The following is a 19518-nucleotide window of genomic DNA, read 5'->3' on the forward strand; positions in this document are numbered from 1 at the left end:
TTCAAAAGTTTGGAATTAATCCCAAAAAAAACAAATTCTTTGTTCTTTTTTGGAAACACACTCAGCGATTAGTTTGACAAAAGAGACAGTAGAGTAAGCTAGTACTTGATCCAAACAGATTGCCCAAAATTATCTTATGTGATGTAAACCTCCTCCATACACAGCCACGTTTTATGCAGAATTGCTTAATGATTTTGTTTCCTTGACATTTAGCCTTTTCAAAATGATCCAGCTCAGTAATTTCTTGTATTTAACAGTTTGAGTGTGACCTCACGTTAGGAAATTCCCCTGAGATGCACTGATATGGGCAGCTGCTTAAGGGTCTTAGCAGCCTTTAAAAGGTACCTGCCACTACATGCATTGCACTGATGCTTCTTCCCAAGTCAAGAATACACACACAAATAAACACAGTCCAGATCATTAACACATCCTCATGGAGTAGTGTAGCAGTTTGGTATACCTTATAAGGCTCAAATGTTGCATGTCACGTGTCTGTTTCTGCAACTCTGTGTATGCTCTGTGTATGCAGATACATCAAGATCTTAATCTTAGAGGCTTAAAAGTGCTGTGTCTGAAGTAGCAATACTGTGTGTATGTGTGTGTATGGGACCATGCACAACTGAAGTGTGCCTTAGTGAGAGGTCAGGAGTGGATGTTCAGTGTCGCATCAGGAGACCTGCTGGTCAGCAGTTAAATTCCAAACTCCTGGGGAGAAAGTCAGTGTAGCTCTAATCAAGTCAGGACAAATCAAGTAGGCTTTTTGGCCTGTCACCTCTTTGAAGAAATGTGTCAGAGGTGCATAAATCATTCACGTGACCAAAGCAGAGAAACAATGTGTGAACTGGAGGAAGCTAAAACGCAGACTGCGATGTGTGCTCACATGTTTGTGTGTTGTGTACGACTAAACTACTGAATTAAGTCAAACATATCCTCCCATTGTGCACTGGAATATACTGTATGAGACAGTATATATAGAACGAATAAACTATCCATTCACAGATGCTTATTTTATTTTTGCTTCATCCTGTAAAGCAAACCTTGCTGCGTTGTCTTCCTTTGACTGGAGATGTAATTTTCAACAATGACCCCAAAAAAGCTGCATAATTTTACTAAATTATTCACATGGTAGAAAAGCAGATGGATTCTCTCAAAACAATTCTGAAAACAAATGTGACTGTCCTGTGGCAGTGACCTCAAAAACAAACTGTAGTTCAACTTGGGTCATTCTTTATATCTGCCGGGAATTTATATTAGCAAAGCAATAACCTACAAGTGAGCAGGTCAGAAACCCCCTAAAGCTATTCAAAGTGTGAGACACTGAGGCAATAAATACTAGTTTTTACAAGTGGATACACAACTCACATTTACCCTTGTCCATCACGAATGGGCGCAGGGAGCCACTGGTTAAGCGAAGAAGCTCTTAATTACTGTCAGACGTGCAGAGACGTCTGTAGGTTTCTGTTAATTTCTTAGTCTATGGCCTCGGATAATACTTGTCAGATCTTTTGACTTTGTAGTGTATCGGTCTTCAGAAATACTCCCTCTGCTTGCCAATCTTATAGGTGCAAGATCGCCTCAGATTTCATAGCAGTACTAGTCAAACTCAACAGATTGACAGAAGAGAATATAGAGAGAACTACATTCAGATAAGTTGACTCGCCCTATGTGCTTTTTCCAATAACAACAATATAGTCTTCCAGCCCTGGAGAGAAATCATAGACCTGAGTAGGTTGAGTGTTATGTGATCATTCAGGGCCGGGAGAGGAATGCACTTCCTTGGAGACTCCAGACTCCAGGGCCACAGACAGAGCAAGGGCTGGAAGTGAAGTGGTATCCCGAGCAGACAGGTGTGTACGTGAGAGGGAAGGCTCCAGAGGGATCCCCTTTCAAAGCCCTCCGTCAGCCCACTCTCAGCTCCGCAGAAATCCAACCCAATCTCAGATAGCCCGATAACCTGCAGACTTCCACTGCAGAGGTGCCTGATGGAGGGGCACTTCCCCAGAGGGTGCAACGATACCGAGAAAGGAAAAATAAACAAAAACAAGCTACAAAATGTGCATATGTTTGTCTGGTGAATTTGTGGTTGTACTCTGTTATACAGCAGGATGGCATGCTGACTCAGCGTGTTACACCCTTACTTCCTAACTGTGTTTTGGGATCTTACATGTCACCCGTGTCAACAGTCACCAGGAGATTTACTGGCTAATGGTGCCACAGTTGGGGCCCCCTCCTCTAAGACCCCTTCATGGTATTACTATTATTTTTCTATATCATGTTCATCTTCTTGACCTCTTCTCTATTTCTTTCCCCCTTCTTTCTTCTCAGGTTTCCCCCATATCCCTTTCAATGAGCCATGGTATCGCCTTGTTCACTGCTTTTCTTTCCCATCTTTGTCCCTTTTCTTCGGCCTTAATTTATGGTGTTTCGAGGGCTGGAAGGGTGGGGAGTTATGATCTATGGCTACTGCGGTTATTCTTATCTGCTCTCATATGGCAATGCTGTCACTGTCCCTAGCCAAGCTGCCGTTGACTCGCACAGCTTTCCTTCTCCTTTTCTTTTTAGACATGATAGCAGCGTGGCTCTCGGGATGGCAATGTCGTTCTGTCAGATTGTCTGCCGGTTCACCACTTTTGGATTTGATTTTGTAAAGACATCCATAATGACTAGAGGACGTAGCTCGCTGATTTTGGGGATACCATGACCCTTCGTCTTGCTACACCATGAGGTTGACAATTGCGGTTTTCACTGAAATGCCTTCAACAATTATTCGATGGATTGTTATGAAATAATGAATTATAATATCTAAGTATTATATCTATTAAGTCATTTCTTAACTTTTCATATGGTGGCAGCGGGTGTAAATATGAATTTCAATAACTTCAATAACAATACTACCAGAACTAAAGACATTCCCATCCGCATCAGTTGCAGGTACTTGGATGTAAGCGCGCTAATACGCTTAACCAAGCTAGGGAACATGATCAACATAACACTTGCGAACATCAACATGCTAGTATTGTCAATAGGAATATGTTAACATGTTGACGTTTAGCCCAAAGCTGCTTTCCTTGCATCCTTGTTCATCATTCTGCACATCATAGTTTGACAAAAGCTGTATATTCCCAGTATCACATCTCTTCTGTGATTAGATTTCTCCAAAGTGTTGTAAACATCTGTGTCACCATGTCAAGTATATGGCAAGCAAGGGTCACTGGTATGGCTCTCAGGTCCTGTCAGATTATGATTTGTAACATCCTGTGAAGATAAATTCACTGTCATGAAGTGAAACAGCAATCGAGCCACTGTGATGTGTCGATTTACAGCACATGCTGCTGCTGTACAGAAAGGAATGATAAGAGTTATTAATACATATAATCATGCAGCATTCCTAACAAGTATTCCTTGGAAAGCAGAGAGGAAGCTATAGCTTTCACTATTTGAAAAATGTCTCTTCTTAAAATGTTAAAGAATCAAAATAAAGAAACATTCATCTGAATCCATCTCCATGATCTAACAAACTAAAAAAGACAGCAACATTTAAATACCCAGCATAGCTGACTGGAACCTCCCCAGTATTTATATCAACAGGATGATTAATGAGGAAATGTAATAATGGCGATGCTTGTCACCTGATGAGGATATTCTTAGACGGTTGCTCCTCCTTGCATCATGCTGGTGAACGTTAAAGCCTCATATTGACCTTCCTGTCTGGAGATATCTCCAGCCTGACCGACTCTCCCGCTGCATCTATGTATGGTGCAGGCAACACCGCTGTGTAAATATGAGCTGATGAAGAATGTTCTGTTAAAGGACACAGGTGCAGGGGAAATCACAGGCTATAATGTCCTGTTTATGACTTGATGTTTTTTTTTGCTGAGACAGGATATTGGATACTTTTTTCTATAAAAAACACTCTTTCGCTGAGTCATTCTGCCATGCTACATCCAAAATATTTCCCAATTGTACAGTTTTGTGATTTCTGACGCTGACTTTTAGACTTTTAGTTCAATACTGCAACAAAATACCTACATGTGCCACATTGTAGCAGGCCACTATGTGACTCACTGCACTGAAATAAGTCAAGCAGCTTTTAATGAAGGTTTGGTGAGGGTCCAGTTGCTCTCCCTCAGATCCTAAAACAGGAAAACATTATCAAACTTCTTTAATATTCATTCCCTGCCCTTGCTGGTGATTAGCATCAATCACACTGAAACAAATTTATGAAATAGCTGCCAACAGGGGCATTTGGAAACACGTGAGGGCTATAAAACTTTACATCCCAGCCAAAATTATGCTGAATGTCAGTTTGAAAAGCGAATGGAAATGTGAGCTGAGCCAGGCAGCTACTGTATGTATTGGATTCGATAGCCAGTCTAATATAGTATGTGTCATAAACAATGTCATAAATTAGGCCATCTGTCATGTCCAAAATCCGATTGACTTTTATGTTGGCAACTATTTTTTTTCACAGGCTTTTACCTGATCTATTTTGAGCACATTGAAACCATGTTCATCTCTGTCTGGGTGCTCTAGCTGTCCCCATATAGGATAACCCTGCTGGGAAGCTTATTTCTTGATTTTCTTGAGACTCATGCCAGCTCCAGCCTCAGTGTCTGACAACATGTACAAAAGAAGTCAGAGAAAAGGAGCTTCCCCTCTCCAACACCGGTGTGAACAATGTGGAGGCAGGCAGGGAGGCATGCCATGGTGGTGTTTCTGGCCCACCCAGACTGTGGCCTGCTGTCCCTCTCCGTTGTCCGTCCCCTCAGCGAACAAAGCCGACACAGGGAGGAAGGGGAAGGTGGAGGGGGGAGGAGGTTCGTGGAGTACAGCTGTCACTCTGCTCCACATAATCTGGGAGTCTGGCGGGAAGGAAGAGTGCCACAGATAGACGGACAAAGACAGGGAGACAGAGTGAGATCTTTGCTTCAGCCAGAAAACTATTCAAATAGTTTTGACGCCATCTGAGGTTATGTTCCCATGTGCCTTTGATTGAGGTAACAGTGAATGATACGTTATATTAATTGGGAAGGCTGAGGAAGAACTAAGGATAGGAAACTGGTGTTTTGAACAATGCAGTGGTTATTCTGGACAATACTGACTACGTGTACTTATTTATTCAGTTGTATATATGTGTGTATTTATTCAGTTTGGAAGATTATTCGCGTATTAATGAAAACGGGAAACATTATTTGAGATCGTAGATATGGCTGAAAGCTCAGGAATATTTTCAGTAAGAGATCCTGTGCTAACAACATGTCTTCTTTCCTTATTATAAATACTGTACAGTCAATTAAATGTCAAGAACAATGTTTCATACAATGGCCAATGGTGCAATACCTTTGCAGCATTTCACATGTCATGTTACACCTGTGCCTCTAGTTCGCAAGCACATATCAGGTAGCACTTTTTACAGTTCAATCTGGTCAGTGTTCGTATTATTCTGGACAATATTTTGGAATCTTTACAATAAAAATAACTACAACTAAAAATAGTTTAAGGAGGACAAAACATGTACATCAACATAACAATGAAAAACAAGTATAGTACAGTATTTTCTGAATCTCTTTAAATCCACAGTTGTTGTGTGCTTTGTTATTTTTCTGTTATTCAGCATAATATAGTCCATAAAATACAGTTGTAAATACGGTGTTCTTTTCTCATTCATAAAAACTCCATTGTTTTACTATTTGTCCCGATGCAGAAACCCAAAGCTGTCTGATTGCTTAACGCCAAAACAGAGGCAGCTTTTTGTCTCTGCCGTGTTCATTTGATAATCCTCGTTGATAGCCACTGACTAAGCTTCTCCTCATATCAGCTCCACATAGGGCCGGCTGCCAGGACAAACTTTTCCGGCACAGAAACAATCTGATAATTGAAGTTTGTCAAAGACTTTATTCTTTTTCGTTTTGGACACAAGGAGTTTTCTAATCGAGATGAGGATTTGATTTCTTCTTGGTTTAACAGGTTCAGAACATGTGAAACAATGCAGATTGAGCATAAATTGTATTGGTCATATATATTTACCACAAAGTCATAATGTTTTCTTTTATTTGTTATTTTACGCATGTACGGTATAAACAACTTAATAATCTGGGGCAAGCAAAAAAACAGATACAATACATGTTTCCTGTATTTTTAGCCGTGAATGTTGGAAACTTGAGCACAGAGCCTGGTGGATGGTAGCTGCACCCACTGGGCTCTGCTGCGCCATGTTGGCTGCCTTTACGTGCGTGGGCTTCCCCATTGGAGCTTGTGTATTCGTGTGACTGCCTGTGTGTGGAAGGTGGCTGATTGGCTGCAGGGTGTTTGTTTATTCTTGATAATGAACAACTATTACGTAATATCAGTTAAACTGCCTGCGCACCGTTCTAAATGAATGTGCTGGCTACAAAAAAAGCGTGCCCGTTGTCACCGTGGGTTCCCCAACATAAAGACCACTGCAACAGTAAGCTGTGTTTCACAAACCATGTACCTTTTATGGAGGGACTGATTAGACAACTGAGCTCCAGCCATATCAATCAACTCACCTGGAACGGCTCTCATAAGCCCCCCCAACACATCTCTGTCATGCAGCTGAATGCCAACCTCTCCGCAATCTTGGGACAGTGGCATGGCTGTACAGCTAGCTAGTCTTCTTGTGAAAGACATTATATTTACCGGTTGTCAACGGTCAATAGTTATTGACCTTGAATCTTGCTATCATAACGTTAGCTTTATGCTAATTAAGATTCCGTTAAAATCTCGACAATGATTTGGGGAGTGTTTTTTGCCGGTTAGCTAACCTCAGCTAGTCTTGTTGTCAAACATACTTTACTTTACATTTACTTTAGTTTCTTAACCGAGCGCAATGTTGTTAACTGTGAAATCTTGCTAGCTTAACGTTAGCTTTCTGGCTTATAGCTGAACCAGTAGGTCCTATGAGCTAACGTTAAATGAACAAGAAATATCTCCCACTGCAAAGTTGTATCTAAGGTCCGTCCTATTTACTGGAGTTGTGGACGTTTCCGTGATTGTTCCAGGTATTAGAAAACCAACTGGTGTTTAAAGAACAAGGGAAACCAAGTTGTGGCCTGTGAAATCTTAATTTTCTTCTTTAACAAGTGACAATGGCTGCCCGGAGGTAACCGCCTGAGGCCGACGTTGTTAATGAATTCCTCATAATGAACATCTGGTCGGGCACTACCCAACCCTTAAAGTTATTTAATTCATCTTACAGCCGTCCATTCATATCAATAGAGATGTGATGGAGGACTGTCATTGTCCCAATTATTCCACTTGCGTGCGATAAGGATCATCTGAACATGCTTCTGTGAGTGTGGTTTGCCCCAGTTGTGACTCAACCTGGTTAGACATCTGGGTTGAAATGTGGGTGGGAGGAAGTGGCCCCCCCTTACCATCGTGAATACCCCACTCTCAACCTGCTGTTTTTTCATTGTCCCCAGCCACATAGCATAAAAACGGCAGCCTCTTTCTTTGTCACTGAGGCAAATCTGAGCTCAGTGCTGGTTTATTGTGTGGACAGGCAGGAGCTCCTAACCATTGTTCTTGTGTACTTTTTTAGTCAAGCTGTAACGATGTTTTGGTCACCGTTTGTTTGATCATTTCTGAGACGTGTATCACATTGGATGAATCACATTTGTTTTTTAAAATGTAAAGCTCTTCCACCAAACTGCTGAATGTTTCATCTGACCCAACGAAGTTCCCTAACTCTTTTAAGCGTCTTAAACAGGGTTAGGTCAGTAGGGCCAGTGTGACCAGCCGTGCAAGACTAAAGAGAGACAGCCCGCCCTAACCTCCCTGATCCATAGAACCCACCGAGCTTGACCCATTTCACATCAAAAGTCACAGGTCACCAGGCTCTTCTCACTGAAGGATAAGCCATTAGGGCCTTTTGCTGCTGCTAAAAATAACTTTCAGATTATATAGCAGACAAAACTGAGTTGACAGTTTGAGGGATTACATGAGTCATGAGATAGTATGGATTAAGGACAGGATTGGGTCTAAATGTGTGGATCAGCGTCAGGTGACTCTGTGCTTAGAGTGATTTTAGATTAGTCTTTTATGAGCAAAGCTTATTTCACATGATAAAGAGATATGAAATCAAGATCAAAAAGTGTTGGTCCAAGTTGAGTTTATTTGGCAAAACCAGAAGTATGTCTTTGCGGTCATCATTAGAGCAAAAAGAAACCTCAATGCTCCCATTTAGGGAGAGCAGCGGAGGGTGGACATGATGGGGTGATGCAGATTTGCAAGAGGCCAGCTCATTAAAGAAATTAAACTGTGACAGAATCTTTCCATAAGAAGACCATATATATGTTTGTATGTATATATATGTTTGTACGTGCCCCGTTTAGGATCAAGAATACCAAACAGCATTAGGTAGAGGTGGATGAGAATCAGAGGAAATGAGAAGTAAGGCAACTCTTCTTGAGGCCAAGTGAAGTGAGGTTTAGGGAAGCCCTGGGATTAAGTTATCATGTTTCCCTTCCCAAAATTAAAATGCCCCCTTGATTCCTTTCATCCCTGAGCCCAGAGCAGATTGCAGTTTATATGCCTCAGCGGTTTTAAATGTGAACAAAATAGATTGTTTCTTCATTGTACTGTGCTGTGGAGAAGGTCTTTCAAATGAAGTATTGGTGCAATAAGCTTTTTTTCTATCTTTAGGTGGAAACAAACTAAAGCCTCAGCCATTCAGGCTTAACTGGGCCTGGATCTCTCTGGAAAGAGAATACTATTTAGTGGATGAGGACGCAAAATTCCTGGAGGTGACACTCAAACGCAGAGGATACCTGGGAGAAACCTCCTTTGTCAGTAAGTGTTGACAGTCTTTATGTTTGCTGTTTCTTCCTTTTTACTTGTATTTCCTGTTAAGAATCAGCATAGCATTTCCAATTGAACCAATTTAACAAAGAATGATTTTTGTTTTAAAGAAGTATTGTCCCTGTAAGACTGTAATATGTAATGTGCCATTTAAAGGGCCAGTCTTGCTATAAAACATGAGCACTTAAAATATCTGCAGATTCGTGTTAAGGTGCAGAATGTACTCAGTTTATCCCAACACTTCAACACTAACAACAATGTTTTGTCCCTAAAGGTGTAAATCAATTGTGCTCTTGTTTGCCTGGTGCTCCATTTCCTCTCTTGTGTTAAAGAGACCTGATTGAAAGCACAAACAGTGCAACCTTTCCTCATAACGGTTACAAGGAAATGTCAACATGCTGCTTTGTTTGCCTGCATCACAATGGCATGCAACAGATTTATGACAACATATGTCCATGTATACGCGGCTGTCTTTGAAGAGGAAATCTTTTTAAAGGAACAAACACACAATCATAAATAACATAACAGACGCAGGTTTTAAAAACGCAAGAAGTTTGTTGTAAAAATTATACATGTACATTGACTTCTGTGGTTTTGACATGATCAGACAGAATCCAATCAACAAATTAATCTCATTTAATTTAAAGATCAAAACATGTACAACCCTCTCCTTAGGTATTGACACGAAGGATGGAACAGCTGAGAAGGAAAAAGACTTCCGTGGCAAAGCACAGAAACAGGTCCAGTTCAACCCCGGTCAGACTACAGCAACCTGGAAGGTGAAGATCTTCACAGATCAGGAATTTGAGACCTCAGAGACATTCCAGATACAGCTATCAGAGCCAGTCATGGCTGTGCTGGAGTTTCCAGACACTGCAACGGTCGAGATTGTGGATCCTGGAGATGGTAGGAATCTGATAATCAATTAGTTTGAACAAAGCCTTACCACCATAAATGCTGCATTTAAAATGAAAAGACGTAAATAGATGTATCATTAAATTAAATCAGTTCTGATACTCATCGTCTGTGTTTCTCTTCCAAAATAGAATCGACTGTCTACATTCCTCAAGCAGAGTTCAAGATTGAGGAGGATGTTGGAGAGCTGTTAGTGCCGGTGCGGCGATCAGGAGATGCCAGCCAGGAACTCATGGTTGTCTGTTTCACTCAGCAAGGTGAGATCAACCTGCTGCTTGTTTTGTTGTTGTTTACGTTAATTCCTATGACTTCATGCTCCGAGCAACCAACATTTTAATTTAGTTTAATTTCCCCATAATTCCTCAGCCACGGCCACTGGCACCATACCCAGCACTGTGCTGTCCTACTCTGACTACATCACCCGACCAGAGGACCACAACAGTGTACTGCGGTTTGACAAGGATGAGCGAGAGAAACTCTGTCGCATCATCATCATTGATGACTCCCTGTATGAGGAGGAAGAGAGCTTCAACGTCAGCCTCAGCATGCCCATGGGCGGCCAGTTGGGCGCCAACTTCCCAACCTCCAAGATCACCATCTTGGCTGACAGCGATGATGGTGAGCAAAGAGTCGGGTGGTCTTGTTCTGTTGTTCACAGTCAAGTGGTGGATGGATGGTTGTACATAATACATATACATTTACTGGTTTACAAGTCAAAGAACTGCATCAGGGCCAAAATATTTGTTGATGTAGCAGGCTTTAAAGTCGCCAACCAGACCATAAAAGTGAGCAATGAGTTGATTTAAAATCCGATTACGGCGCAATTATGCAACAATGTAACTTGAGACAAGAGCATTGATATTTGATGAAATTATATTTTTACTCTCTGATCTCTGGGACTTTGAATATTAGTCTTGCTGTACTGATCTGGTTTGATTCTGATGTATAGCTTACAACCCAAACATAACACAGGAAGATATTTGTCTTCTGGAAAAAAGAAAACAAATTATTTATACTTGAAAAGGATCCACACAAATTGACAAAATTCCTCACAGAGAAATAAATCACAAAAGCTGCCTGACAGAAAGCATGGAGCCTGAAACACATTGCTTTGCTAAAGGTCGAGGTAGAATGGCATCATGTGCCGCATTTACAGTAAAACGGCATCATGGTGGCAGCTGTGGGTGATCCTGTTGCTCATTGCCCCTTTGATGTTCTATTTCGCCATTTCGGTATCTGGACACTATTAATCCACCAAAAGTGCACAGGCGTCACAATAACCAAGCCCTGGATACTGTACTCGCCTTAATGGCTTTAAAGTACATTCAGGTCCATTACCCTTCCTATGTCTCGGTCTAACTGCCTTGTTTACACACTCTGCCTCATTTATCCACCATATTCTGTCTGCCTGTGTCTGTCTCTGTGTGTTAGAAACAAGATAACAATAGACAGGTGTTGAGAGGGAGAATGGCGGCCTCAGTGGATGTTATGCTATATACACTGTAGCCTGTCTGACAGATAAAAGGGCTTTAGACCTCACTGTGCCCCTCGAGCGACCCCCAGTCCTCATTGACATTCAGGGGAGTTTAGGAGAAACAGAGGGCATCCCTTTGTCTGCAGGGACCCAAAGGCAGGTGGTGGAGAGAGAGGGACTATTGTGCAGGGAGTCCAAATGACTGGCATGTTTTTACTCCCTGTTAGATGGAATTCAGCAGAAGGAATGCTGTTTTTAAAGCTATAAATCACAAATACATTATTGGTTTCATTTGATCGGTCGAAGGAAATGTCTTAACAAATTTGACAAATTGCTGTCCCCAAATTCTTAAAACCCTTGAGTACCGTCTTGTCATTCTTTTGCGACCAGTACTAACCAGAGTCAATTTGTCTTCCTCACATTTCTCCTCCTTATCTCCAACCTTTCACCAAAGCCCATTCTTGGACTTGCTTGTTTTAGTGACAGATGTGCCCATAGAGAAAGTATCCCTCCTCACCAATTTCGAACAGAAGTGCAATTGAACTTTATGTAGAAATAATCAGTGTGCATTCCCAGAGAAGAGAAGACTCCTCAGTGTAAACCTCTATTGTGGTTCTACTTCTTGGTGGGTCCTAAAGTAACACCCCATCATAAATCTTGTTTAGAGTACGGGTGTGTGTGTGTGTGTGTGTGTGTGTGTGTGTGTGTGTGTGTGTGTGTGTGTGTGTGTGTGTGTGTGTGTGTGTGTGTGTGTGTGTGTGTGTGTGTGTAAAACCATCTGCCTGTCTGAGTAAACTTGTGGTTTGGATTCTCGCCAATATCGAGTCTCCATTGTTACTGTATTTGTCTGGCTCTTCCTCCCACTGATATTTAAGGTTGCCATGTTGGCACTCATTCTCCCATACAACCCTCCTTCCCATCCTCCCTGGTACTAAATAGCTGTCTCGGAGACTGAGAGGCATTTAAAGTCTGCCAGAAATTCTTCCTTCAGCATCAGTTGTAACAAGTAAAGAAGTTTCATAGTGTCAGCAAAATGATACAGTACCATCAGTCACCCAACAATATATTAAAGCTAACATCAGCTGAATAAGCTACCATTCATTCTACTGGGCGAGTGAGGCTGTAGCAACAACAACACTGGGTAGTTTGACTTTGCCAAGGATACATTTTATTGCTTATGAATTCAACTTTTCATTTGTCAGAGAAAGAATGTTTTATTTCTTTACTTCTGTTCACTTCATACAAGAGATGCAGGACGTTATACCTTCATGAATGGTCCCACCTTTATACAGGGTTTATACGGTTTATACGTTTAAACTTGCTTACCCCACTCTTACTTTTTCATTTTAGCTCTTTAATTTATCAGGATGAATTATTGCAAACACCCTTTATTAATTATTTTCTAACCTGTTGATTTGATAGCTTATTAAAACATTTCATTCTAAATAATGCTAAATTATTCATTCTAAATAATGCTAAATTAATTTACATTTATACATTATAGAAAACGACTAAGTTAAATATTTTTACTTCATCTGATAAGATGCCATTGTCTTTTCTGTGGCCAAAATAGATCTTACTTTTTCATTTCATCTCTTTAATTTATCAGGATGAATTATTGCAAACACCCTTTATTAATTAGTTTCTAACATTTCATTCTTATTATTATCAAAACATAAAGAGATTTTTCACAACCTGGTTCACAAGTAGAATGTTCTTGTTTATGGCTTATGGCTGACCTATAAAGCATTTGTAGATAATTTACTAAGAAATAATGAGGCCAACAGCTATTTTTAGTAATTGCTTTTTCACTGAAACTTTGTCTTTCCTTTATGTTTTTACTCAAGTTAATTGTCAAAAGAATCCTACGGCCTGAGTTTGAGCCTCTATCAGTTGATCTCTAAGTGCACGGGCCGGACAGGGTGTGATGAAAACACCCTTTATACAGAAGTGAGGAGAGATGAATTGACAATGCGTTCTGAATTCTTGTTGCCTCTCCGTCTCTGCCAAACCCTCAGCATACCGCTTATCAGCTGCTCTATCATCAGAAACTGGGAACATCCCTTCAGTCGTGAACACACAAACACACGCCTTATTCTTCAGGTGTATCCTCGGTTCATTGGCGTTGAGTTCAGACGGAGCTGTCTGGATTTAGATAAGTGGGGGAGGAAGGTTGAAGGAGAACATGATAAGAGGGATGACAGCTCTCTTCCTGTGCTGAGTCAGAAATTAGGGAGTTTGCTCAGCTATTCATGCCAATTTGTCCCTGAACCCGGCCGGCTTGATTAAAAGCTTATGTTGCTGTGTCTCTCTCACAAGAAGATCTTGTTGCAACAAACAGCAGAACTGAAGAAAATTCAATATTAAGACAAGATGTCATGATGATAAATGTATGTCATGTGCTGTTTTACTTTGGCATATTGCTTAATCATTGGGAATTTTAAACGCCACCATGTCTTCATCATTAACTATTGCACTTTCCTATGATCCCAAATCACTCACAGAGCCCTCGCTGTATTTTGGGGAACCCGAGTATGCCGTGGATGAGAGTTCAGGCTACGTTGAGGTGAAGGTCTGGAGGACAGGGACCGACCTGTCCAAGACGGCTACTGTCACTGTCCGCTCCAGGAAGAGTGAGCCTGTCTCTGCAGAAGGTAAACTCAGCAGTTCGACACAGCGTTTAGTCAAAATGTTGCATTACAGTGTCAGTTCATGATTTCCCTTCTATCTGGCCAGCTGGACTAGACTACGTCGGCATCAGTCGCAACCTAGACTTTGCTCCCGGAGTGACAATGCAGACATTCAGAGTGACCATCCTGGATGATCTGGGTCAGCCGGAGCTGGAGGGGCCTGAGAACTTTGACCTCGTCTTACGGATGCCCATGAACGCTGTGCTGGGAGAACCGAGCAGGACCACCATAACCATCAATGATACAGTCACCGATGGTGAGGGTCAAGCACACAAAACTGTATAATGTATGTATGTCCAAGCAGACAGCTTTACAGTATATTCTTTATGAGATGATGTGACTAAAATTCTATGATTGTTGCCAATCTTTTAAAATCAATACACTTAATTATAATAATTACAATATTTTGTTTATAATATCATCATATCTAAGTTAAATTCTATAAAAAAAAACAATTTCCTTTGATCCCCCTTTTTAGCATGTATATCCAACATAAGTACATAAACAATTAATTAATGGTTAGAAACACACTATAATATTGTAGTTGTTAGAGGAAATAAGGATATTTGTATATGCCAATATGCATTGATGTAATATGAAAGCATTTAATAAGTGATTATACCAATGTACAAATCCTTTGTAGGTGGATTTCAAATGTCCTGGTATGAGTATGAAGTTGCTTTTGTGAATTTAAATTTAAGATATTTGTATTTTTGTCCTTAAAAAATTTATTTTGTAACATAACATTTAGTGCAGATTTAGCTTCACTCAAACGCAGCGAGACTTTCTTGTAACAAATTGATTACTGTCTTCATAGTGCCGAAGGTTCAGTTTAAGGAAGGAAGCTACACGGTGGACGAGTCTGATGGGGAGGTAACAGCCATAGTGTACCGCAGTGGAGACATCAGTATCAGGTCCACGGTGCGCTGTTACACTCGCCAAAGCTCTGCTCAGGTTATGATGGACTACAGTGAAAGACCCAATACTGACGCCTCCATCATCACCTTCCTACCTGGTGAGACCTTCCCTCTCCCTCATAATCTCTCTGTGCCTCTTACATCCTGCAGCACATACCTGAGTTTATTGAGCGTTTTTCTCCAGGTGAAACAGAGAAGCCATGTGTGGTCAGCCTCATGGACGACTCCGTCCATGAAGAAGACGAGGAGTTCCGCTTCGTCCTGGGAACTCCCAAGAGCAAGTCACCGTATGGAGCTTCTATCGGGGAGCAGAAGGAGGCGCTGGTCACGGTCACGGATGGGAAAGACAGTACGTACTTTAAAATAAAGAAATATTTAAACACAAATAGGCAAAGTATTCTGTAGGTAGCATATAGATGAAAACAATGGGATGTAGTGGGTGGAGAAAATACAGTGATTAAATAACTATTGCGGAGATGTCCTTGAGCAAAGCACTTCACTCCTAACTGTGGAGTGTTTTGTACCAGGCGTGCTACAAATATGAAGGATGGATGTTGCTGCAAATAATGCTAAATTAATTTACATTTATACATTTTAGAAAACAACTAAGTTAAGTATTTTTACTTCATCTGATAAGACACCATTGTCTTTTCTGTGGCCAAAATAGGCCTTTTAAAATGTTTTATTTGTGTCCTGTTTTGGTAAACTACTACTGGTTTGTTTGAGAAACTGTGTGCTTTTGGCTCATAAAAGTAATAATTTTGGTCATTCTGATTTTCTTCCCGTTCTAGAGCCCATCATCCGTTTCTCTGAGATCAAATACAGTGTGCGTGAACCTCAGGTCAAAGGTAACGTGGCTGTCGTGAAAATTCCCATCCTGCGTGTCGGAGACACCTCAAAGGTGTCACTGGTGAGAGTGCACACCAAGGACGGCTCTGCCACCTCTGGAGAAGACTATAACCCACTGTCAGAGGGTAAGGACATGGTTAATTGCCTGCAACGTGACGCAGTAGCTTGCACAGTACCTCTCTTCATATGAATTCATGTCTTTTAATCACTTGTCTGTGCCTCTGTCTAAGATGTTGAGTTCAAGGAAGGTGAAAAGGAACACTTTGTGGAGATTGAGATCCTGTATGACGGTCAGAGAGAGATGAGAGAGGCCTTCACTGTACACATGAAGCCTGATGACAACATGGTGGCTGAAATACAGGTGACACAAAGGTTACACAACACATACACACACACAAACAAATATAAACCAGTAGTCCTACAAGTCCTACATGTGCACACGTACAGTGCTGCATATTTACACATGTGAGCATGCGCCCCCGTCATGTCAGCCTGTGTTAAAATAGCCAGGCAGCAGCTGGCATTGCTGTCAGCGCGCCTGAACCACAGAGTCTTATAAAAAGCCTTTCCCTCTGGAATGAGATGCTGGGGGGAATGTCCCAGCAAAGCCAAACAGTAGGCAAACCTATAAACAGATCTGCGACATTCTACCCATACACTCTACATCAGGCATGCTCTGCTCACGTCACGAATTCAGATATGTTACACACCTAGATTTTAGCAAGATAGGATGGAATAGGTTGGAGGAATGGTGAAAGGATGCTGTACTTTGGCAGAAGTCATGAATGAAGGTTGAGATTGATCAATTTAAAGTCAGATTCTAAAGTTGACAGCCAGCTAATGATGTTTTTCCCTCTTCTTGCTAGATGAACAAGGCCATTGTGTACATTGAGGAGATGGACAGTGTGGCGGATGTTACCTTCCCGGCCGTGCCCCAAGTGGTTTCCCTGCTCATGTATGATGACACAGCTAAAATCAAAGACAAGCCCCACCCGTCCAATGGATACCCTGTTGTGTGTGTGACGGTGAGTGTAAATGCTGCTTTTGACAGCCACACATACCTCCAGGTTTCTTTAATTTTTCATTTACCATATGTCTTGTCATCCCTTGCAGGCTTGCAACCCGAAGTACCACGACTTTGACAAAACCGGCTCGATCTGCTCTGCGGAGAACATCAACGACACTCTCACTCAGTATCGCTGGCTGGTCAGCGCCCCCACCGGGTCAGATGGAGTGACCAGCCCCATGAGGGAGGTGGACACTAATACTTTCTTCACCAACACCAAGTCCGTCACTTTGGATTCAATCTACTTCCAGACCGGCTCAAGGGTTCAATGTGCTGCAAGAGCCTTCAATGCCAATGGGGATGCTGGTCTGGAGCTGTCCAGCCCCATTGCTGTGATCAGCAAGGAGGAGGGTGAGTGAAGCACCGATTGGACAGATGCAAATATATACTGAGTAAAGATTGAATAGTTATCACTGACTTCTAAATCGTTGCAGGTATGTGTCAGCCTCGTGTCCAGGGCACTGTGGGAGCTGAACCTTTCTCTGCTAAGATCCGCTACACCGGTCCCGATGACCCCGACTTCCCCAACCTCATTAAACTCACTATCAACATGCCTCACATGGATGGTGAGCAGCGAACGTTTGTTTCAACCATTGCTATATAATCTTTATGTTTAGTAATCTTGACAAAAGATCCAGAATATTAACACGCTTTTCAATATCAACAGGCATGTTACCAGTGATCTCCACAAGACCTCTGTCCAACTTTGAGCTCACCCTGAGTCCAGACGGCACCCGTGTGGGCAACCACCGGTGCTCCAACTTGCTGGACTTCAATGAGATCCAAACAGGCTACGGCTTCATCACCGATGCAACAAAGAACCCTGAAATCATTGGCGAGACTTCACCATACCAGTACAGCCCGCTCATGCGCTCAGCCAACTCGCTGCGCTTCTACAGGAACCTCAACCTGGAGGCCTGCCTCTGGGAGTTCACCAGCTACTACGACATGTCAGAGCTGCTGAATGACTGTGGAGGCTCCATAGGCACCGATGGACAGGTAGGACATGCATAAAGGAAGAAAACTACAGCGTCAAACATTTTGAAGCACCGGTTACACCAGAATCTACATCCATGCTAATTATTTATGCCAAGTTTGTCCGGCGCATGACCAATTAGAGTAAAACTATTGTAGCTTGTTAGCTGTGTTGCATCATCCACATTTATTTGAACTCTTCTGTTGGAATATAAATATCATCCTTGATGTTGACTGATTTATCTCTTACTTAGGTGCTGAACCTGGTCCAGTCCTACGTCACCCTACGAGTGCCTCTGTTCGTGTCCTACGTCTTCCACTCTCCGGTGGCTGTGGGAGGCTGGCAGCACTTTGACCTGCAGTCAGAGCTCAAGCTCACCTTCGTGTACGATACAGCTATTCTGTGGCAGGACGGCATCGGGAGCCCACCTGAGGCTGAGCTACAAGGTATGTTCTCAGACCGATGCTGCTCCCTGCTGGTGCTGCTGGTCCACGTGTGAAGCACTGTCACACTCTATTCTTTGTTTTCATAGGAGCCATGTACCCAACCAGTATGCGTATAAATGAGGAGGGACGTCTGGTGGTAAACTTCAAGACAGAGGCTCGCTTCAGGGGACAGTTTGTTATGTCTCATCCAGGTAAGAGGGTGGCGGCCACACACACACACACACACACACACACACACACACACACACACACACACACACACACACACACACACACACACACACACACACACACACACACACACACTAAAACCATCCAGTGCAGTCATTCTATACAGCAACCTCCTATTGGATTACCCTGTGGCCGACATCCTCTCTTTATCTATTTCTGGAGTTCCATATTGGAGGTCCTTCCTGTGCGAAATTGTCAGAGGTCATTTCAGCAAATGTCAAAATGACCCTTCAGCATTTACAGTTATGAAGCAAGTGGCATAAACAATGTAGAAGGTCACTCTTTAAATAAATAAATAAAAGTAGACACTGTTGCTAGTTGTGTTTTGGACGAAAAGATTTATGACTGTCTACGTGTTTGTAGGAACCAGCGTGTCATCCATGGTGATGTGTGCGGAACACCCTGGGCTGACATTTACTCTTGCCCTGGTCAGGACTGAGCCTACTTACAACCAGCCCATGCAGCAGTGGAGCTTTGTCTCTGACTTTGCTGTGAGTCGATGCACAATCAAAACTTGCCAGCTGTGGTGACATAAACTTCATAGACAGTCTGAAGATTGTTTCTGTGTTTCTGCATCACCTCTAGGTGCGAGACTACTCCGGGACTTACACAGTGAAGTTGACCGCCTGCATTGCATCACCCAATGGGGAGTTCAGCATCCCTCCTGTCTGCCACCCAAGAGAGCCACTTACGTTCGACATGGACATTCGCTTCCAGCAGGTTAGTCTTGATATCCTGATAAAAATACCCCAGTATTATTTAGTTGTATTTAGTTGTTTTTTTAACCCTCCCGTTGTCTTCGGGTCAAAATGACCCATCAACACACATACATATACACTCATACACGGGTCATTTTGACCCGAAGGCAACGGGAGGGTGACTTGACAGTTAAATTGACTACAAAATGTGTTGTTTAGATGGCTTCAATCCCACCCAGAATCTGTGTTGTGTACAGTAGCTCTTGTTTTGTGCTCCAGGTGAGTGACCCGGTTGCAGCTGAGTTCAGCCTCAACACTCAGATGTTCCTGCTGTCCAAGAAGGAGACGTGGTTGTCTGACGGCTCCATGGGCTTCGGAGAAGGGACTGATGCTGCTTTTTCAGACGGTACAACACTGCAGCCTAGTGGATTTT

General features: G+C 42.3%; 1 protein-coding gene across 1 annotated transcript in view; it reads left to right on the plus strand.

The window, feature by feature from the left end:
* The window catches only part of frem3 (Fras1 related extracellular matrix 3), a gene marked incomplete at its 5' end in the record, with an annotated part of 29909 nt that overhangs the window by 8110 nt on the left and 2281 nt on the right, over positions 1–19518 (plus strand). Inside the window, 19 exons of the mRNA XM_079219440.1 lie at positions 8668–8814; positions 9499–9729; positions 9870–9995; positions 10105–10356; positions 13717–13866; positions 13949–14158; positions 14720–14917; positions 15004–15168; positions 15611–15793; positions 15899–16029; positions 16535–16693; positions 16782–17085; positions 17169–17300; positions 17402–17733; positions 17964–18156; positions 18243–18347; positions 18751–18878; positions 18973–19107; positions 19365–19491. Coding sequence (XP_079075566.1) covers positions 8668–8814; positions 9499–9729; positions 9870–9995; positions 10105–10356; positions 13717–13866; positions 13949–14158; positions 14720–14917; positions 15004–15168; positions 15611–15793; positions 15899–16029; positions 16535–16693; positions 16782–17085; positions 17169–17300; positions 17402–17733; positions 17964–18156; positions 18243–18347; positions 18751–18878; positions 18973–19107; positions 19365–19491 — 3408 coding nt within the window. The remainder of the gene's footprint in view (positions 1–8667; positions 8815–9498; positions 9730–9869; positions 9996–10104; positions 10357–13716; positions 13867–13948; positions 14159–14719; positions 14918–15003; positions 15169–15610; positions 15794–15898; positions 16030–16534; positions 16694–16781; positions 17086–17168; positions 17301–17401; positions 17734–17963; positions 18157–18242; positions 18348–18750; positions 18879–18972; positions 19108–19364; positions 19492–19518) is intronic.

The sequence above is a fragment of the Taurulus bubalis genome (assembly GCF_910589615.1).
Source record: "Taurulus bubalis genome assembly, chromosome: 6".
In the NCBI taxonomy this organism is placed as follows: domain Eukaryota; kingdom Metazoa; phylum Chordata; class Actinopteri; order Perciformes; family Cottidae; genus Taurulus; species Taurulus bubalis.